Source organism: Scyliorhinus torazame, chromosome 14, assembly GCF_047496885.1.
Source record: "Scyliorhinus torazame isolate Kashiwa2021f chromosome 14, sScyTor2.1, whole genome shotgun sequence".
Taxonomy (NCBI): domain Eukaryota; kingdom Metazoa; phylum Chordata; class Chondrichthyes; order Carcharhiniformes; family Scyliorhinidae; genus Scyliorhinus; species Scyliorhinus torazame.
Genome location: NC_092720.1, coordinates 93,652,093 through 93,673,636, shown reverse-complemented (window position 1 = coordinate 93,673,636; position 21,544 = coordinate 93,652,093). Strand labels below are relative to the sequence as shown.

Sequence of the window (21,544 nt, the reverse complement as noted above, 5' to 3'; positions counted from 1 at the left end):
AGATGCACCCTAAGTCACACCATGCAGCTTTATCAACCCTCATCCATTCGAGAGTATGGCATCCGGGAGAAGAGGATGACATTGAGTCTGACACTTCCGGTTGCGGCTATGCGGAGCTAATCCGCATGATTCGGCAGCTCCCGCTATCACGGACTTTCGGGCTCTTTAGAGGAGCCCCAACGGAAATTTTTTTGAAGACAACCCGTGGGGAAGGGAAGAGAGAGATCCCCCTTCAACCTTTATGGACCGGACCAGAAATGAAACGGCCGAAAAAGCGGCATTGGAGCAGCGGGAGAAGCGAGGGAAGAAAAGCAAAATGGCGGCGGCCGGGGACAAAGCGGAGTGTGGGCCGGAGCTGCAGGAGTTCATCAAGCGCTGCTTCGAGGAGCTGCGGAAGGAGATGTTGGCGCCTATGTTGTCGGCAATTGAAGGACTAGGGATGACCCAGACGGCCCACGAGGTAAAGATCCAGGAGGTGCAGAAAAGAGTCAGCGAGAATGAGGACGAGATCTTGGGCCTGGCGGTGAGAGTGGAGGAGCACGAGGCGCTGCACAAGGGGTGGGCGGGAAGACTCGAAGACCTGGAGAACAGGTCGAGGAGAAAGAACCTGCGGATCCTGGGTCTCCCTGAAGGAGTGGGGGGGGGGGGCGATGCCGGGGCATACGCGAGTACGATGCTCGAGACGATGATGGACGCGGAGGCCCCTTCGAGGCCGCTGGAGCTGGATGGGGCACACCGGGTGCTGGTGCGGAGGCCCAAGGCAAACGAGCTGCCAAGGGCGATGGTGGTGAGATTCCACCGTTTCACGGACAGCGAGAGGGTCCTGAAATGGGCCAAGAAGGAGCGGAGCAGCAAGTGGGACAATGCAGAAATCCGAATATACCCGGACTGGAGCATGGAGGTTGCAAAGAGGAGAGCGGGTTTCAACCAGGCCAAGGCGGTGTTGCACCGGAAAGGAGTGAGATTCGGAATGCTGCAGCCAGAGCGACTGTGGGTCACACACCAGGATCAGCACCATTATTTCGAAACACCTGAAGAGGCGTGGACCTTCATTCAAACTGAAAAGTTGGACTCAAACTGAGGGTTTGTGAGGGTGGGGGGGATGTTTGATGGCTGTTGTATATAGGGGGTGAATCACGCGCAGGAAATGTTACATGGGCTGGGAGAGACGGACAAAGCCGCGACAGGAGCTGCGCCAGAGGGGACTGGGTAGGCTTAGGAAAGCGCGGGGTTTTACCCACGCTAGGGAAGAAAGGCGGGAAGGGGAATGGAGGAACACAAACTGATTGGGAGACTCCCACACGGGGAGGTCGATGGGACGGTGGGGGAAGCCGGTGTCAGCTGACTTACGGGAGTGATATGGGGGGGGAGCAAAAAAGCTAGACACGGGTCTAGCGGGGGGGAGGGGGGTGGGGGGAAGGGTTGCTGCTGCACTGGCCGAAAGGGAATGGGACACAGAAGAGGTGGTCAGGGCGGGGGTCTCCCGGCTGGGGGACTGGAGGGTGAGGACGGCACGGACACGGGATTGGCCTAGAAAAGGAGATGGCTAGTCGGCGGGGCGTGGTGGGGGGGGGGGTGAGAGCCCCTCCAATCCGGCTGATAACGTGGAACGTGAGGGGCCTGAACGGGCCGGTGAAGAGGGCCCGAGTGTTCACGCACTTAAAGGGACTGAAGGCATACGTGGTCATGCTCCAAGAGACACATCTGAAGGTGGCGGACCAGGTCAGGTTAAGAAAGGGATGGGTAGGACAGGTATTCCATTCGGGACTGGACGCGAAGAATAGAGGGGTGGCAATATTGGTGGGGAAGCGGGTGTCATTTGAGGCCAAGAATATCGTAGTGGATAACGGAGGGCGATATGTGATAGTGAGCGGTAAGTTGCAGGAGACGTGGGTGGTGTTGGTAAATGTATACGCCCCGAACTGGGATGATGCTGGATTCATGAAGCACATGCTGGGGCGCATTCCGGACCTGGAGGTAGGAGACCTGATGTTGGGTGGGGACTTCAATACGGTGTTGGACCCAGCACTGGGCCGTTCCAGATTGCGGACTGGAAAGAGGCCGGTGGCGGCCAGGGTGCTTAGGGGGTTTATGGATCAGATGGGGGGGAGTGGACCCGTGGAGGTTTGCCAGGCCGCAGGCCAGGGAATTTTCTTTTTTCTCCCACGTGCACAAAGCCTACTCCCGGATAGATTTTTTTGTCCTGGGCAGGGCGCTCATCCCGAAGGTGGAGGGAACGGAGTATTCGGCCATATCCGTTTCGGATCACGCCCCGCACTGGGTGGAACTGGAGCTGGGAGAGGAGAGGGACCAACGCTGTGGCGGCTGGATGTGGGACTGCTGGCAGATGAGGTGGTGTGTGGGAAGGTGAGGGGGTGCATCGAAAGGTACTTGGAGGCCAAGGACAACGGGGAGGTGCGGGTGGGGGTGGTGGACGTTGAAGGTGGTGATCAGGGGAGAGCTAATCTTCATCAGGGCTCCTAGGGAGAAGACAGGGGGCATGGAAAGGGAGAGGTTAGTGGGGGAGATTTTAACAGTGGACAGGAGAAACGCAGAGGCCCCTGAGGAGGGATTACTTGGGGAAAGACAACGCCTCCAGACGGAGTTTGATCTGTTGACCACAGGGAAGGCAGAGGCACAGTGGAGGAAGGCGCAGGGGGTGACCTACGAGTATGGGGAAAAGGCGAGTCGTATGCTGGCACACCAGCTCCGTAAGAGGATGGCAGCGAGGGAAATAGGGGGAGCCAAGGATGGAAGGGGAGCCATGGTGCGGAGTGCGACGAAAATAAACGAGGTATTCAAGGCCTATGAGGAGCTGTACAGATCCCAGCCCCCAGCGGGGGAAGAGGGGATGAGACGATTCCTAGACCAACTGAGATTCCCGAGGGTGGAGAAGCAAGTGGTGGCTGGTTTGGGGGCACCAATTGGGTTGGAGGAGCTGAGCAAGGGTTTGGGGGGCATGCAGGCGGGGAAGGCCCCGGGACCGGACGGGTTCCCAGTGGAGTTCTACAGGAAGTACGTAGACCTGTTGGCCCCGCTACTAGTGAGGACCTTTAATGAGGCAAGAGAGGAAGGGACCCTGCCCCCGACAATGTCAGAGGCGACGATTTCTTTGATCCTAAAGCGGAACAAGGACCCACTGCAATGTGGATTGTACAGGCCGATCTCGCTCCTCAACGTGGATGTTAAATTGCTGGCAAAAGTCCTGGCTACGAGGATCGAGGACTGTGTCCCGGGGGTGATCCACGAGGACCAAAGGGGATTTGTAAAGGGCAGGCAACTAAACACCAATGTGCGGCGGCTCTTAAACGTGATAATGATGCCATCGGAGGAGGGAGAGGCGGAGATAGTGGCAGCTATGGACGCGGAGACGGCCTTTGACCGAGTAGAGTGGGAGTACCTCTGGGAAGTGCTGCGTAGGTTCGGGGGAGGGTTTATCAGTTGGGTTAAGCTCCTTTACAGAGCCCCGGTGGCGAGTGTGGTGACGAACCGGCGGAGGTCGGAGTACTTTCGGCTGTACCGAGGGACGAGGCAGGGGTTCCCCCGTCACCCCTGTTGTTTGCATTGGCGGGTAGAGTGCAGTCGGTCAAAATGGTGGTCCTTCCGAGGTTTCTTTTTGTGTTTCAGTGCCTTCCCATCGTGATCACCAAGGCCTTTTTTAAGAGAGGAGGCAGGAGTATTATGGCGTTTGTGTGGGCGAATAGGACCCTGAGGGTAAGGAGAGGTTTTCTGGAACGCAGTAGGGACCGAGGAGGGTTGGCGCTGCCGAACCTAGGGAGCTACTAGGCAGCAAATGTGGCAATGATCCGCAAGTGGGTGATGGAGGGAGAGGGGGCGGCATGGAAGAGTGTGGAGATGGCGTCCAGGAAAGGAACGAGCCTGGGGGCGCTGGCGACGGCACCGCTGCCGCTCTCGCCGTCAAAGTATACCACGAGCCCGGTGGTGGCAGCAACGCTAAGGATCTGGGGCCAGTGGAGACGGCACAGGGGTGCAATGGGAGCCTCGGTGTGGTCCCCGATCAGGGGTAACCACCAGTTTGTCCCGGGGAGGATGGACGGGGGGTTTCCGAGCTGGCATCGGGCGGGGATTAGAAGAATGGGGGACCTGTTCATTGATGGGACGTTTGCGAGCCTAGGGGCACTAGAGGAGAAGTTTGAGATACCCCCGGGAAATGCTGTTAGATACATGCAGGTGAGGGCGTTTGTGAGGCGACAGGTGAGGGAATTCCCGTTGCTCCCGGCACAAGAAATTCAAGACAGGGTGATCCTGGGTGTATGGGTCGGGGAGGGCAAGGTGTCGGCAATATACCAGGAGATGAAAGAAGAGGGGGAAGCGCTGGTAGAGGAGCTGAAGGGTAAATGGGAGGAGGAGCTGGGGGAGGAGATTGAGGAGGGGTTATGGGCTGATGCCCGAGGTAGGGTTAAATCCTCCTTCTCGTGTGTCAGGCTCAGCCTGATACAATTTAAGGTGGTTCACAGAACGCACTTGACGGGGGCGAGGTTGAGTAGGTTTTTTGGGGTGGAGGACAGATGTGGAAGGTGCTCAGGGAGTCCGGCGAACCATGTTCATATGTTTTGGTCATGCCCGGCACTGGAGGGGTTCTGGAGAGGAGTGGCGGGAACAATATCTCAGGTGGTGAAAGTCCGGGTCAAGCCAAGCTGGGGGCTAGCAATATTTGGAGTAGTGGACGAGCCGGGAGTGCAGGAGGCGAAAGAGGCTGGTATTCTGGCTTTTGCGTCCCTAGTAGCCCGGAGGAGGATCTTGCTAATATGGAAGGAGGCGAAGCTCCCCAGCGTGGAGGCCTGGATAAACGACATGGCTGGGTTCATTGAGCTGGAGAGGATGAAGCTTGCCTTGAGAGGGTCTGCGCAGGGGTTCTACAGGCAGTGGCAACCGTTCCTAGACTATCTCGCGGAGCGTTAGAGGAAGGTCGGTCAGCAGCAGCAGCAACCCGGGGGGGAGAGGGGGGGGAACGTCCTGTGGAGGCGGGGGGGGGGAGCTTGCCTGGGGGGAGTGGTTGAGCAAGAGAAAACATGAAGGATTTGGGAAACTGGCACGTGCGGGAGAGAGCCAGTGTACAAAGCTATGTAACATATCGTTTTACCATGTATATATCTTGCTATGTGCGATTTCTTGCTATTTTGTTATGAGGAGGGGGGTTATAGTTTGTAAGGGTGAGAAATTGTGTTTAAAAACTTTAATGAATATATTTTTTTAAAAAGACATTGAGTCTGACTCCCAAAACGAGGACCCCTTTGCGACCCTGTTCGCAACTGATAACTGAGGTGTCCAGATGATGTTTTAAAAAGGAACCGCTTGGGAGAAACGGTGTCCTTTCTGATGGAACCTGCAGCATGTTGTTCAATGTTTGTTTGTTACTGTTATTGTTAGGTGTTGTATGTAAGATCGGAGATATTTTTTCACGGCCACACGCCATATTTGTCGGCAGAAACCTGTGAAAACTTGCCAGCACGCTTATCGGCAGAAACCGCTGAGAGCTTGCCAGCCCCCGTTCATAACTGCTCTTCTGGTTCGACGGTAGAACCTTTACAGCAACCCCCACAATGACTACATTTTTGCCCGTTCTTGCCGGTTGCTCAGGCAGTAGAGAAAAGGCATTGGTCTCCGCTCTGCCTGAGGACCCCCCTCTGGTCAGCTACGCTCGGGTAGAGCACATACGGCATTGTCACCGTCCTACCCGGGGATTCCATCCAAATCTTACCCGTCGCGGCCCATATGCACCTCATTTCGGCACTCTTGGTTCAAAAAAGTTTTGTTATGTTTTCGGGCATCCCTTAGGTTGCCATCCCTATGCTATTTACATCCTCAAACATTTGGATGGTAAATCGCACAGCCTGCGAGACGGCTCGCACTGTTTCACCATTTTCTTTTTTAAGTGTGTCTTGTTCTGAATATTCGGTTTAAAAAATAAATAAATGAGGGAATCACACATGGTGACAAATTGTAAAGGGAAATTGGCACAAAGGACAGACATGCTAACGCACAAGATATTAACCAAGATAGTAACAGAAACTATGCTTGATCCACAGAATTCCAGAACCTCCAGAGGAAGAAAAAGAAACAGACAGAAAGACGGAAAGATGAAGACAACCTTCATGTTCACCTGGATCTTAGCAAGATCCCTTCAATTGCACGCGGATGCTACCTCCCTGACCCCTACCACACAGGCCGTGAATGATTCCCACCCCTACCATACACTACACCATGAAATAGTTAACCCCTAGATAGCCACCGACGCACCATCATGGTGTAATACGCTTATAACCTGGTATTCACTATCGTACGTAATTGAATCCCTTCTAGTATTGGCGATACTCTGCAGCATCGTGCAGACTATCCGCATGAGGAAATGGCGAAGGAGAGCCGACCGCTCTAGCACCCCTTATACAGGATAAGATCCCCTATTTTCGGTTATCACCAGAACCCCGAACCCCTTGATCTACAATAAAGGACATTCGTTTGCGTTCTGTTTGTAAATAAAGAAATGTGTTTCGTTTACAACGAAAATATTGTACACCTCTGTGCTTGACTGCCAAGCCAGAGAAAAATGTGAATGCTGCAATTATTTTTGTATTGTTAGGAAGTAAGTATGATTGAATGTTTGAGTGAGTGTAGTTTATGAGAGATAGAGATACCGTTTTTTTATGTTGTAATGCATGTCCCTGATTTACATAGCGCCACTTAGATTTGTTAGTTAAAATTTTCATTGCATAGTTATGGTCAGTGTAGAGGCCTCGCTGGGTCAGGGAATGAAGACAACGCAGTGATGTGATCCTTCACGCTTCGCGTGAGGGATCACAAGGAGGGTGTGTAGCCACCTGGGTTGGCCACTTCCTGACTTAAAATGGTGACCCGCAAAGGCTGCGGGGAAATTCAGCCAACACAGGCAAAAACTAGCAGGTGCAAAGTTTCCTGTGTATTAGACTTTGCAGAAGCCCAGACAGCACTGAAACTACCAGCTATCTGCATATTAATGAGCGATCCCGGGAACAATTGAAACATTTTAAGGTGAATAAGGCCAAGCTAGACTCCTCGGCGCCAGCAGGAGCCAAGACAACGGAAGGCCAACGGACACTTGGGGATCAGGGAACAGCTCCAGTATTGGAGAAATCGATCCAAGTGATCGGAACGTAGTCCAATCACTTGGAACCAGGTACAGGGTCCGCCCCGAATGGCGGGAAGCCCCTGGGACTATAAAGTAGAGTCCCCAAGTTCAAATCGTCCTTCTTGGTAGGGTCACTCAGCAGCGAACCAGCCCTTGACAGTGAACTGCCTAAGCTGTCGCATCAACCAAGTAAGTCTCCAGTCAACGCACGCTACGAGATAGGCGCTCCTAGCTACCAGTCCATACCAGCTTTTGAATCCTGCAGACTCAGGATCGAGCGAAAGCCATTTGTTCCCCTGACCTGGTGGGCCAGTTCCTAAGCTAAGTATAGGCCTTTTAGTGATAGAGATAGTCTAGCAAGTAGAGTTTTATGCATGAGTAGTGAATTACTGTGTATAATAAATGTGTTTTGATTTGAATCTTACTAATTGGTGTGTTGAGTTATTAATCAGTACTTGAATTTGAACCTCGTGGTGGTATCATAAAGATACCTGGCGACTCTAGAGCAAAGGTTATAAAACAGAGCAAATTGAACCAACCAAAAGTTAGCAACAGCTGGCACAGGCCGGATTCAAAGGTGGCTGGCACAGGCCGGGTCCAAAAGAGACTGAAATCATGGCTGCATTGTCTTTTAACTGGCTTGTGTTTTCTCCGCCCCTTTTGTGGGCAGTTTCTGGGTCACTGTCAATCAATTCCTCAGGGCTCCACTCTCTGATTGGTCACATCCAATCAGGCGCTGCCACATCACTTTTGGGGTGGGCATCATTGGCCAATCCTGGGAGGGCTCCGAGCAGGACCTCGATGCCGCCTAGTCTGGAAGATGGATCTGATGGTCCCATTGTTATTTTAATCGCCTTGAATGGCCCATTTGCAGGTGTGAATTCCTGCATACATCTGAGCTGCCGTTTGCAAAGATACAAGCTGCAACTTGTCTGTGTCCCAAACCTGGCCATAATTCCCATCATTCTTTGCAGGTGGCCATCTCAGATGGCTACAAAGGGCACAAGTTTGGGGGCATTGGTAACGGCTCCTCGGCAGTTCTCGCCGGCCCGATAGTCCAGTGGTAGTGGCAACCCTGAGAGTTTGGGGGCAGTGGCAGAAGCATATATGGGTGGTAGGAGCATCAGTGTGGACTCCAAATTGTGGTAATCACCGGTTTGTCCCGGGGAGGGTGGATGGGGGGTTTCGGAGGTGGCAGAGAGCAGGGATTGAGAGGCTGGGGACCTGTTTATTGATGGGAGCTTTCCCTGTTTGGAGGATCTGGAAGTGGAGTTTGAATTGCCGGGAGGGAATGGGTTTCAGTATCTGCAGGTAAGGGATTTTGTGCTATTTTTGTGCAAAGGCAGGTTTCGACCTTTCTGCTTCTACCGCCGCAGGGGATACAGGGCAAGGTAGTTTCTAGAATGGGTGTGGAGGAGCCTAAGGTATCGGAAATCTATGAAGAACTTATGGAGTGGGAGGAAACCCAGACAGGTGAGCTAAAGTGTAAATGGGAAGATGAGTTGGCAAAGGAGTTAGAGGCGGGTCTGTGGGAGGATGCTCTGAGCAGAATCAACACATCCTCATCATGTGCCAGGCTCAGCCTGATACAATTCAAGGTAGTTCACTGGGCACACTTCTTGGTGGCCCGGATGCGCAGGTTTTTTGGGGTGGAGGACAGGCGTGTGAGGTGTGCAGGAGGGCCCGCAAATCATGTCCACATGTTTTGGGCATGTCCGAAGCTCAGGGGATTCTGGCAGGGATTTGCGGATGTCATATCCATGGTACTAAAAACGAGGGTTGAGCAGAGGCCAGAGGTGGCGATTTTGGAGTGTCGGAAGACCCGGGAGTCTAGGGGGTGAGAGAGACTGATGTTTTGGCCTTTGCCTCCTTGGTAGCCCGGAGACGGATCTTACTAGCGTGGAGGGACTCGAAGCCCCCAAAATCAGGGGTATGGGTTAGCGACATGGCTGGGTTTCTCCGGCTTGAGAAAATTAAGTTCGCCCTGAGAGGATCAACGTTGGGGTTCGTTCGGAGGTGGCAGCCGTTTGTCGACTTCTTTGGAGAAAACTAAACTGTTAGCAGATTCAATAAGTGGGGAGGGGGGTTTGGCTATTTTTGTCTAGCTTAGGCGGGAACAGTGGGAGATGGAGGGGTGTGTTACGCACTGAATTATGTTTATATTTGTATCTTTTGTTGTTATAAAACCATAAATGCCTCAATAAAATGTTTGTTTAAAAAAAATCCAAAATCACAGAAGATAAAGAGGATTGCTAACCTTATGCATTGTCAGCTACCTTCATGAATGAAGCCATTACCAAGATTGATGTGTTGGATCGAAAGAGAGACCAATAAACATACTTTCAAAGATAATAAAGGAGTGGACTGTCTCACTTGAGATAAATGGTGAATTGATCCTATTCAAGATTGACACAGGAGTGCACGCAAATATTATCGCCTTTCGAGCTTTGAAGTAAGCAATTAGAAAGTCTGATACAGCAGTCCGCCTGCAAGCTCACAGATTACAATGGTAACAGCTACAAAGGGGTCATGCTGTCTTGTGAAGAATGGGAAAAACTTGATACCCATTGACTTTGAGGTGGTAGAGGGTGAGAAACCTTCATTGATTGGAGTTGATGCTTGTGAGTAGCTGAATCTGGTGAAGTGCATTCACACAGCTGACTGTGTGCCAGAGACGCTCCAGGGGGACATAGCACAACTCGTGGACAAATATGATCATGGTTTTTCAGGGATGGGCACCTTACCATTCACCTACTCGATAAAGTTGAAGAAGGATGCCAAGGCAGTGATACATGAGCCATGGCAAGTGCTGACTATTATGAGAGAAGCTTAAAGCTCAGCTTAAGCGCATGTAGAAACAGAATGTGATCTCCAAGGTCACATAGCCACTGAACTGCGTCAGTTGAATGTGTCTGAAAGACCAATGGAGATCTTCGGGTATGCATTGATCCGAAGGACCTGAATGCCAACATAATGAGAGAGCAGAACCAGATTTGCACGAGGGAAGAGATAATGGTGGGTGCGACGCTATTACGAAGCTGCATGCATTCCAAGGTTTTTGGCAGTTCAAGCTGGATGGTCTTGGTAGCAAGCTCTGTATGTTTAACACGCCGTTTGGGTGAGACTGTTTTAATCGCTTTCCATTTGGCATCATTTCGACCTCCAAAACATTCCAACGAGCCATGGAGACTGTCATAGAGGGGATTCCAGGTGTGAGAGTCTACGTAGATGATGTCATCATCTGGTCCAGCACCCCAGACCACCACATTCACAGGCTGAGGCAGGTGTTTGACAGGGTTCAATGCTATGGATCCATACTTAATTGGGACAAATGCCAGTTCGGAATGCACCAATTGAAGTTCTTGGGTGACATTATCTCAAGAGAAGGTGGCTGGACCCGGACAAAGTAAAGGCCATTGAGAATGTGCAGAAACCAGAAGATAAGAAGGCGATCATGCACATGCTTGGAGTAGTTAACTTCATGGCAAAGTTCATCCCTAATCTTGCAAGCTGGATGCAGGCTCTTAGGAACCTCATCAAGAAGAATGTTACATTCGAGTGGACATCTGTGCATGAGTCAAAATGGCAGGATTCTATGATCCCAAAAGAGAGAAAGATCTCCATTGATGCCAGCAAGCAGAGCATTGGCGCAGCTCTCCTACAAAAGGGCGGCCTTTGCTTGAGAGGTGGCAACCAATTGCATACGTGTCGCGGTCCATGCCTCCCACGGAGCAGAGATACGCGCAGATTGATAAAGAGTGCTTTGGCCTAGTCATTGGCATTACAAAGTTCCATAACTATATATATATATATATATATATATATATGGCCTACCGCATTTTACTGTAGAGACGGACCACAGACCGTTGGTGAACATCATCAGAAAGGACCTGAACGAGATGTTGCATGATGATGAAACTCAGGAGATATGATATGATTTTGACCTGGTGTGTACTCCTGGCAAGGAACAAGTTGTGGCAGATACTGATGCTGAAACATCAGAACCTGAGCTCGGCCGAATAGTGGAATCGCAAGCTTGTTTAATTTCTGAGATACTACCAGTATCTGATCGCAAACTACAGACCATAAAAGCCGAAACTGAAAAGTACTTGACGCTCCAGAAGTTAAAACAATATCTCACGACTACTTGCTAGTCATAGACTATTTCTCCAATTTTCCAGAGGTAATGGGGTTAAATGATTTGACTGCCAGATCAGTAATAAAGGCAGCGAAATTGATTTTTGCACGCATGGTATGCCACTTAACGTTGTCTCTGACAATGGTCCGTGTTTCACGAGTTGGGAGTGGGCACAGTTTGCAGAGCAATACAATTTTAACCATGTGATGTCCAGTCCATATTATCCGTCGTCCAACAGGAAAGCTGAGCGAGGAGTCGGGATAGTTAAGAGACTGTTCCGAAAGGTAAGTGAAGGTGGTCAAGACGTGTCATTAGCGCTGTTGACATACCGAGCAGCACCGTTATCGAAGCGTCTCTCACCTGCACGAATGCTGATGGGGAGAAGACTACGGATCATCAGTCTAGAAACTGATAACAAGAAGATAAGTGAAAGAATCACTAAGGCAAAGAAGAAGCAACACGAGGTATACAACAGACATATTAGGCCTTTACCTGAGCTTCATGAACGGGACTTTGTGAGGATTCAAGATCCAGAAGGTGGCCAAATCTGGCCACAGTTCCTAAACAGGTACGACCCAGATCCTACATAGTGTGAACAGAATGAGGAGCATTGTTCAGACGAGCGTTACTTCATGTCAAGCACAAGGTTCAAGCTCGAGCAGAAAATGTTGTTCCATGAGATGACATATTTGAGGACATTGCCTTACCAGATCAAAGTTTAGCACTAACACGAGGATGGATTAGAGCAATCTAATGCCTTGAATGTTCCACTGAGACAATCTACCAGAAGAAGACGACCTCCAGAGAGACAGAACTTGTGATTGTAATTGAACCATTCTCATTTAAGTGATTTAACTGTAATAATGCAAACAAATACTGTATTATGTGATAAGATAGTGATAGTTACGAGTCATTTAGATAACAATACTGTTAGGTTAGTTATAAAATAAAATATCAACCACTGCAATAATGTTTTCTTTCACAAAGGAAGGGGGATGTGACTATCAGCATTGCAAGGGTTAATGCAGTACCATGAATGGCCATTGGGGGAGCTGCAGAGAGTACAATATAAAGCAATGATGCTAGACCTTAGGGGAGGAGTATGCAGGAGACAGCTAGAGCGAGGTCATCAGAGCAGTTAGTATGAGAAGGTTAGGTTAAAGTTATATCAGTTTACTGTGGTCTGTGTGGAGCACTATGCAACCCATCCTGAATGAGCAACACAAAGAACACCACTTAATAGGAGAGTTTGGAAGAAATCCCCTCTATTTTGCTATTGAAGTGAATAACCTCACATTTATCCAAATTATAATGCATCTGCCATTCATTTGCGCACTCACTCAACTTATCCAAATCACACTGAAGGATGTCTGTATCCTCCTCCAACTTGGTGTCATCTGCAAATTTGGAGATATTACATTTTGTTCCCCGTCGAAATCATTAATATATATTGTGAATAGCTGGGGCCCTAGCACCAATCCCTACAGTACCCCCCTAATTACTTCCTGCCAATTTGAAAAAGCCCGTTAATTCCTATTTTTTGTTTTTGTCTGCCAACCAGTTTTCTATTCTTCTCAATATACTACCCCTAATCCCATGCACTTTAATTTTACACACTAATCTCTTCTGCTGGACTTTCTCAAAAGTTTTCTGAAAGTCCAAATATACCACATCAACTGGCTCTCCCTCGTCAACTCTATTTGTTACATCCTTGATTTTCCAAGTGCTCTGCTATAAAATCTTTGAAAATGGATTCTAGAATTTTTCACACTACTAACTTCGGGCTTACTGATCTATAATTTCCTGATTTCTCTCTACCTCCCTTTTTAAATAGTGGAGTTACAATCTGCAGGAACTGTTCCAGAGTCTATAGAATCCTGGAAGATGAACACTATTTCGAGAGCCACTTCCTTAAATACGCTTGGATATAGATTATCAGGTCCTGGGGATTTATCAGCCTTCAATCCCAACATCATTTCTCTACTAATATTGATCCCCTTCAGTTCCTCCATCTCACTAAACCCTACATTCCCCAATATTTCTGTATCTGATTTGTGTCCTCATTTGTGAAGACAGAACCAAAGTATGTGTTTAGCTGTTCAGCAATTTATTTGTCCCCTATTATACATTCCCCTGTTTCTGACTGTAACAGATTTACATTTGTCTTCACCAATCTTTTTCTCGTCATGTACCTGTAGAATCTTTTACAGTCAGATTTTATGTTCCCTGCACGCTTACTCTCGTACTCTATTTTCCCATTCTTAATCAATCCTTTAGTCCTTCTTTGTTGAATTCGAAATTGCTCCCAATCCTTAGACCTGTTGTTTTTCTTGGCCAATTTGTATGCGTCTTCCTTGGATTGAACACCATCTCTAATTTCCCTGGCCACCTGGCCCATTTTACTTTTCTGCCAGACAAGAATAAACAATTGTTTCAGTTTCCCCCATGCGCTCCTTGAATGTTTGCCATTGCCTATCCACTGTCATCCCTTTAAGTAACATTTGCCAATCGATCATTGCCAACTTGCACCTCATACCATCGTACTTTCCTTTATTAACATTAGTCTCAGAATCAATTACTTCACTCTCCATCTTGACAAAAAATTCTATCATATTATAATCACTCATCCCCGAGGCGTCTTGCACAACTAGATTGTCAGTGATTCCATTCTCATTGCACAGCATCCTGTCTAGGATGGCCTGCTCTCAAGTTGGTTCCTCAAAGTATTAGCCCAGAAAACCATCCTGTATACACTTTAGGAATTCCTCTTCTTATGATATTGTGGCTAATTTGATTTGCCCAATCTATTTGGGGCAGCACGGTAGCATTGTGGATATCACAATTGCTTCACAGCTCCAGGGTCCCAGGTTCGATTCCTTGGGTCACTGTCTGTGCGGAGTCTGCACATCCTCCCCGTGTGTGCGTGGGTTTCGTACAGGTGCTCTGGTTTCCTCCCACAGTCCAAAGATGTGCAGGTTAGGTGGATTGGGCCATGATAAATTGCCCTTAGTGTCCAAAATTGCCCTTCGTGTTGGTGGGGTTCCAGGGTTATGGGGATAGGGTGGAGGTGTTGACCTTGGGTAGGGTGCACTTTCCAAGAGCCGGTGCAGACTCGATGGGCCGAATGGCCTCCTGCACTGTAAATTCTATGATATGCAGATTAAAATCACCCATAATTGCAGATGTTCCTGCATTGCATGTGTCTCATCTCTAATTTCCTGTTTAATGCCATTCCCAACATCACCTCTGAAGTTTGGGGTTTATATACGACGGCCACTAATGTTTTTTACCCCATTCAGATTTCACATCGCCAAAGCTAATATCCTTCTTCACTATTGTGTTAATTTCCTCTTTAACTAGCATTGGCACTCCACCACCTTTTCCTTATTTTCTGTCCTTCCTAAATACTGAATACCCCATGTCATCCTACAGCCATGCCTCCGTAGACCCGATTATAATCATACCGTTTGCATCTATTCGTGCAATTCGTTCATCTGCTTTATTGCGAAGGCTCCGCGCGTTAAGGCACAAAGTCTTTAAGCTTGTCTTTTTAATATTACTTGTCTCCCTCCCAATATTTTTCACTGCGGCACTCTTTGAATCTGGCCCTTGTTTTCTCTGCCTGTCATGTTTCTTATTCCCCTTTCTGTTTTTTGTTTTTGTCCTTGTTTCCTACTCCTCTGACTCCTTGCAGAGGTTCCCATCCACCTGACATTTTTGTTTAACCCCTCTCCAACCACTCTAGCAAATACTCCTCCCAGTCCCAGTCCTGCCCATGTGTAACCCGTCCAGTTTGTACTGGTCCCAATGCCCCAGGAAGCTGAAACCCTCCCCCTCACACTCTCTTCAGCTATGTATTCATCCGATATATTCTGCTATTTCTACTCTGACTAGCACATGGCACTGAGATCACTACCTTTGAAGTCCGACTTCTCAACTATATTCTGCTTTTTGGACCTCATCCTTTTTTTCCCCTATGTCGTTGGTACCGATGTCTACCACGGCCACTGGCTGTTCATCATCCCCCTCCAGAATGTCCTGCAACTTCTCCGATACATCCTTGACCCTAGCAACAGGGAGGCAACATACCATCCTGGAGTCGTGTTTGTGGCCACAGAAACACTTATCTATTCCCTTTACAATTGAATCCCCTATAACTATTGCATTCCCATATTTTTTATTCCTCTCCACTGAAGCAGAACCAACCGTGGTGCAACAAATTTGGCTGTTGCTGCATTCCCCTCAACAGTATCCAAAGCGGTATATCTGTTTTGCAGGAGAATGGCCATAGGAGATTCCTGCACTTCCTGCACAGCTCTCTTGCATTGCCAGTGGTCACCCATTCCTTCCTGCCTGTGGAGTCTAAGCCTGCGGTGTGACCACCTCTCTATACAAGGTATCGACATCACTCTCTGCTTCACTGATGCTCCACAGTGTTCCCAGCTGCCTTTCCAACTCCGAAACCCAGGCTTCCAGGAGCTGTAGCTGGAGACACTACCTGCACACATGCTGGTCCCAGGCACTGGAAATGTTCCCGCTCTCCCACAAGGGGCAAGAGGAGCAAACCAAAGCATTGAGCTAATGAAGATTCGACAGATTTTGTTTTGCAGATGGCAACCGTTTGTCTCTTTCATCATGGAATTGATTGCTGTCGACTTATTTTCACTGTTTTAGTTTTGTAAAATTTAGTGTGTATATTTGTGGGGGGGAGAACTGAATGTATGATTCTGTATTACTCTGTTTCCCTAGTCCCTTCTTCACTTGAAAATCAATAAAAAGTTGTTTTTTTAAATTGCAGAAAGCCTAAATGAACACAAACTATGTAATGAAATTAGGAAAACAAAGAAAGGGTATGAAAAAAATAATGGCAAGTGAAATCAAGGAAAATCCATTGAAGTTTTATGAGTGCTTAAGGAACAACAGGTTAACTACAGAAAGAGTAGTACCTATAGGGGCTAAAAGGTAACCTCTGTGTGGAGGCACAGGATGCGAGTAAGGCTAGCAATGAACACTTTGTGGCTGTTTTCACAGAGAGGGGGTAAATGTTGATATAATTAAGGAAGAAGAATGTGAAAAATTAGATAGGATGAATGCTATAAGAGAGGAAGTATTGAAAGGTGTGCCGCCTTTGCAAGTGGACAAATTGCCTGGCCCAGATGAAATGACACCAGGTTATTAAAGGTTCAAAGGTAGACATTTTGATGGTTTTGACCAACATATTTCAATTCTTCCTGACTGCATTGGTTGCGCCAGAGGATTCGATGCCTTGCAACATTATGCTGTTGTTTAAAAAATTTAGGAAAGGATAATCCAAGTAATAAACCAATTGTGGGAAAATTATTGGAATCAGTTCTGTGGGACAAGTTAAACCTCTGTTTAGAAGAGCTAAGATTAATTGAGGAAAATCAGAATGGATTTGTGAAGGGAAGGTCTTTTCCTAATAACTTGATTCCATTTTTTGAGGCAGTAACAAGTAGGTTTGAGGTGTAAAATATTTGATTTGTCTGGGATGACTGACCTGTTTACTTGATCAAATGGGTCAAAAGACTGGGATCATAAGTGTCAATATAATTGCTAGCAGGATTAGCAAGGAGATGAGGAAACAGTTTGTTTTACTTTGAGGGTGTTAGGAACCTGGAAATGTATTGCCTGAAAGGATTGGCGAGGCGGAATCTCATGTCTCTCAAAAAGCAGCTGGGTACTTACTTTTGAAGGTCACTTTACTGCTATGGACAAGAAGGTAGGATTATGCTAGATAGTCTTTTCTCAACAGGTATGGAGAAGATTGTAAGATGTTTAGAGACCAGATTACAGACAAAATTACAGAAATGGAGGTGCAATTCAGTATTTTCAGGAGAATTTATGAAGAAACAAAGTTATAGTGAAGACACAAAGACTAAATATTTCTTCCCACCAATTCCAGAGGCTACAGATGACTTGTATATTTGTTTTCTTTTCTCTCTTGAAATCTGCAACAACCTTCTTCAAACCCATTCTTTTTATCTCCTGTAGCCAGGGACTCTAATGTGTTGTCATGTTCTGATGGTGTTACCTGCCTGTTAATGCTGAGATTAACTCATCCACTTTGATCAGGATATAAGGCATATAAGCAGTACTCATTGAGCACACATCTAACATTATTAATAGTGATAATGGAGGACTCTATTTACCTGACTAGACTGTGATAATAATAATAATGGAAGGGTAGAAGTGTTTCTGAAGTGTGTTCAGGGGAATTTTCATGACCAGTACATTCCTGCTCCAAGTAGAAGAGCCCCTGTTTTTAGGGATGTGGATCAGATAGGATCTTAAAATTTAGATTAACTTTGGAAAAGGACAAGGAGCAATCTGGAGTAAAAATACTTGATGGGGGAAGGCCAATTTCATTGGGGCTTCGGACTGGAGGATGGTCTATAGTGAGGTTTCCAAGGGTTTGGTGTATACATATATTAATGACTCAGTCTTGGGCCTAATTTCAAAATTTACAGATGACACAAAATGTGGAAATATTGTGAAGTGTGAAGAGGTTGGTGATAGACTTCAAAAGAACATAGTGTGAATAGAAAGACGTGCAGATGGAATTTAATGCAGATAAGTGTCACGTGACACATTTTGAGGAGAGGCAAAGCAAACTAAAGGATAACATTCTAAAGGGCGTGCAGGAACAGATAATCATTGCAATTAATTTAAGACGCTGGTGCAGGAAATGAAACATGCAGGATGCTGAGTTTTCTGAGGCATAAAAAACAGAGGGATTAAAAAGATATATTGGAGAAGTTGAGACTTTTTTAGAAATTGATTCATGGGATGTGCCAGCATATATTGCCCATCCCTAATTGCTCTAGAACTGAGTATCTTACTAGGCCAATTCTGAGGGTAATTAAGAGTCAACCAAGCTTCTGTGGATCTGGAGTCACATGTAGGCCTGACTAGGGAAGGATGGCAGATTTCCTTCCCTAAAGTACATTTGTGAACCAGATGGATTTCCTTTGTGACTGATTTCACATCATTACATTTTTAATTCCATATTTTTATTGAATTAAAATGTCACTATCTGTCTTGGTAGGATTCAAATCTGGATCTTCAGAGCATTATCCTGGATCTCTGGATTACTAGTCCAGTGACTATACAACTACATCACTGCCTTCCCTCCTTGGAGAAGAGTAGGCAAAGAGGAAATTTGATAGAAGGATTCAAAATCATGTGGGATCTGGACAGAGTAGATAGGAAGCAGCAGTTCATGAAAGGATGGGAATGAGAGAGCACAGGTTTAAAGCAATTGGCAAAAAAAGCGAAAGTGACTTCAGGAAAATGTTTTCACACGGCGAGTGGCTGAGGTCTACAATGCCCTGTCTGAGGGTGTCGTAGAGGCAACTTCAATCGAGGCATTAAAACAAAATTAGACTGTTATCTGATAAGGAAAAGGGTTATGGGGAGAATGTCACTGGGTGAATTGCTCATTCATCGAGCTGGTACAGACTGACGGGCTGAATGACCTACTGAGCTGTAACAATTCTTAACACCGCAGCCGGAAGTTTATAAAACACTGATTTGGCCTCAATTGGAGTATCAGGCCCAATTCTGCGAAGGATATCAAGATTTTAGTCAGGGGTGCACAAAATATTTAGGAGAACACTTCCAGAATTAAGGAACATAAGGTATGTGAATAGACTGGAGAAGCTGATTGAGAAGAGAAAGGTGCAAGGGGATTTGATAGAGATGCTCAAAATCATGAGGGGTATAGATGGAGATGAATTACTCTTATTGGCAGAAGGGCCAAGTACCAAATTACATTGATTTAAGATGATTGACTGAAGAACTAGTGGTGGGCAATGTGAGGAAAAGCTATGAACGCACTTGAGTGATTAGGATCTGGAATGCGTTGCCTGAGAGGTTGGTGGAGGCAGTTTCAATTATAGCTTTCAAAAGGGACTTGGAAAAGCACCCAAAGAATGGACACAGTGCGTGAGACTAGCTAAATTATTCTCAGAGTCAGTAGAGATTCCGATTCAATAGCTAAATGGCCTCCTGTGCAGTAATTATTCTATGATTGTCTTCTCTTCAACCACTCTCCTCTTCATTTCTAAACCTTGGTCATCACCTCCCTCTTTAACAACCCTACCGTTGGCACTCTATCCATGTAAGCTAACAACATTGCCAAATTTGAAACTATCTCTCCTTGTTTGAATCTCTCCAACCAAAGTCATGAATTACATTGGACCGTGGATCATGCTGCATCATACATCTTGCCCTTCCTGAAATTCTGCAGCGATTAGCACTGTCAACCACACCAGTCTCTTCCAATTCCTTTCCTTGGTTGTTCACAAATTTCCACTTTTAATTATCCAAGGATGGCAAAAGTTTCCAGCCCAATGCATAATCTCAGGAGTACTGAATGAATATATCCTTGGTTCCTTTCTCTTAATCATCCTCTTCTACATACTATCCCTTGGCAACATCATCCACAGACATGGGGTGGAGTTTTGATCCAAAATCAGAAGAACTTTAAAATGTTTTTCTCTGTTAAAGTTGCTACATAAGCGCAACTTGTTGTGATGGTGTTTGGACACAAAATGATAGGGATAACTTTGGAATGAATTGGAGAAAAGTGGAGATTTTTGTAGGTAAGTAAACTGATACAATAACAAGATGTTCAAATCTAATATTTATAGCATATCGGCTTTACATTGTGCACAGAAACCTCCCTTTCCGAAGAATCTGTTCTCATGCACAGTCCAGTATTTTGCATGTTTTCATGAAATCCAACTTGAACAAGGTTATGTTTTTTGGAAAAAAGCTAGCAATTTTCTGAAACCAATAAGCGTTTTCTTTGTCTTTAATCCAAGTTGAATAGATCAATTTTGGCATGGTCCTTATCAAATTCAAGATCTTGGAGGTGGTGGATGGGAATTTACCAGCCGTTCGTAGATCGTACTAGCGGGATCTTCTGGTCCCGCCGACGCCAAACCCCTGCCATGGGTTTCCCGGAGGCAGGACCAGAAGATGTCGCCGTCGTCAAATGGTGGGCTGCCAAGAAACAAGCCCCAGGGCGCGTTGAATATACCCCCCCCCCCCCCCAATAAATAAATTGGGTGGAACTGAATTTCAGCCACATTATTGATATTAGTACGCTTCTTTAAACAGATAGTGTCCCAGGGTTCGATTCCCGATTTGGGTCACTGTCTGTGCAGAGTTTGCACTTTCTCCCCATGTCTGCGTGGATTTCCTCCAGGAGCTCCGGTTTCCTCCCACAAGTCCCGAAAGACGTGCTTGTTAGGTGAATTGGACATTCTGAATTCTCCCTCAGTGTACCCGAACAGGCACCGGAGTGTGGTGACGAGGGGCTTTTCACAGTAGGCGGTGCTAATGTAAGCCTACTTTTGACAATAACAATTATTATTTTTTTAATAATGGGGGTGAAATTGATCTTCACAAGCAGCACAATAGTATATCAGCAGTTGATTTTTCACTATGTTGGTTTTTATTTTCCATTAATTTTTAAATGCAAAGCAAACAAAAATGACATTGAAAATGGGCAAAGAGTCGTCAACGGGTTTTTTGAACTACCGTGTGAACGTGATTGAAAGAAAGATTGCGCACAATGAAAAATTGGCTGCTGATCCGCTATGAGCCGGTTTAGTCTTGCTGGTGTAGACGGTTGCATTCCTCTGCCACTTGCTGTGCACACCACTCACGTGAAATATTACATTGTTATTATAGTTTAAAATGGTTCACTTTCTACTGCCCCCCCCCCCCTTTAGGGAACCTTTCCGTGCCCACCATGCACATCTCCGTCAGATGATGTCCAATGTGCCAACATTTATGGGACAAGACTTCCTGCCAAGTGCCAAAAACAGTGAACAGGGACCCTCATGTCAACGAGCAACAGGAAATGAGGTATTCTAGTGAATATTTCCATAATCTAGTTGAAATGAAAGCGAAATTCATGCTTTTAATGTTAAATATCTGTTCAAAAATGTTTTGTTTTGATATTGCCATGATAATGTAACATGTTAATATTATTTGACAAAAAATAACAAACAAAGAAAAGTATAGCACAGGAACAGGCCCTTCAGCTCTCCAAGCCTGCGCCAACCATGCTGCCCGTCTAAACTAAAATCTTCTACACATCCGGGGTCCATATCCCTCTATTCGCATCCTATTCAAGTATTTGTCAAGATGCCCCTTAAACGTCACTATCGTCCCTGCTTCCACCACCACCTACGGCAGCGAGTTCCAGGCAGCCACTACCCTCTGTGTAAAAAACTTGCCTCGTACAT

The 21,544-nt window shown here is 46.7% G+C and overlaps 1 protein-coding gene across 1 annotated transcript in view; it reads left to right on the top strand.

Annotated features, from left to right (window-relative positions):
* Positions 1–21,544, top strand: part of mlf1 (myeloid leukemia factor 1) — a 150,802-nt gene that overhangs the window by 32,903 nt on the left and 96,355 nt on the right. Inside the window, exon 2 of the mRNA XM_072474500.1 lies at positions 21,026–21,161. Within this exon, the coding sequence (XP_072330601.1) occupies positions 21,026–21,161 (136 nt within the window). The remainder of the gene's footprint in view (positions 1–21,025; positions 21,162–21,544) is intronic.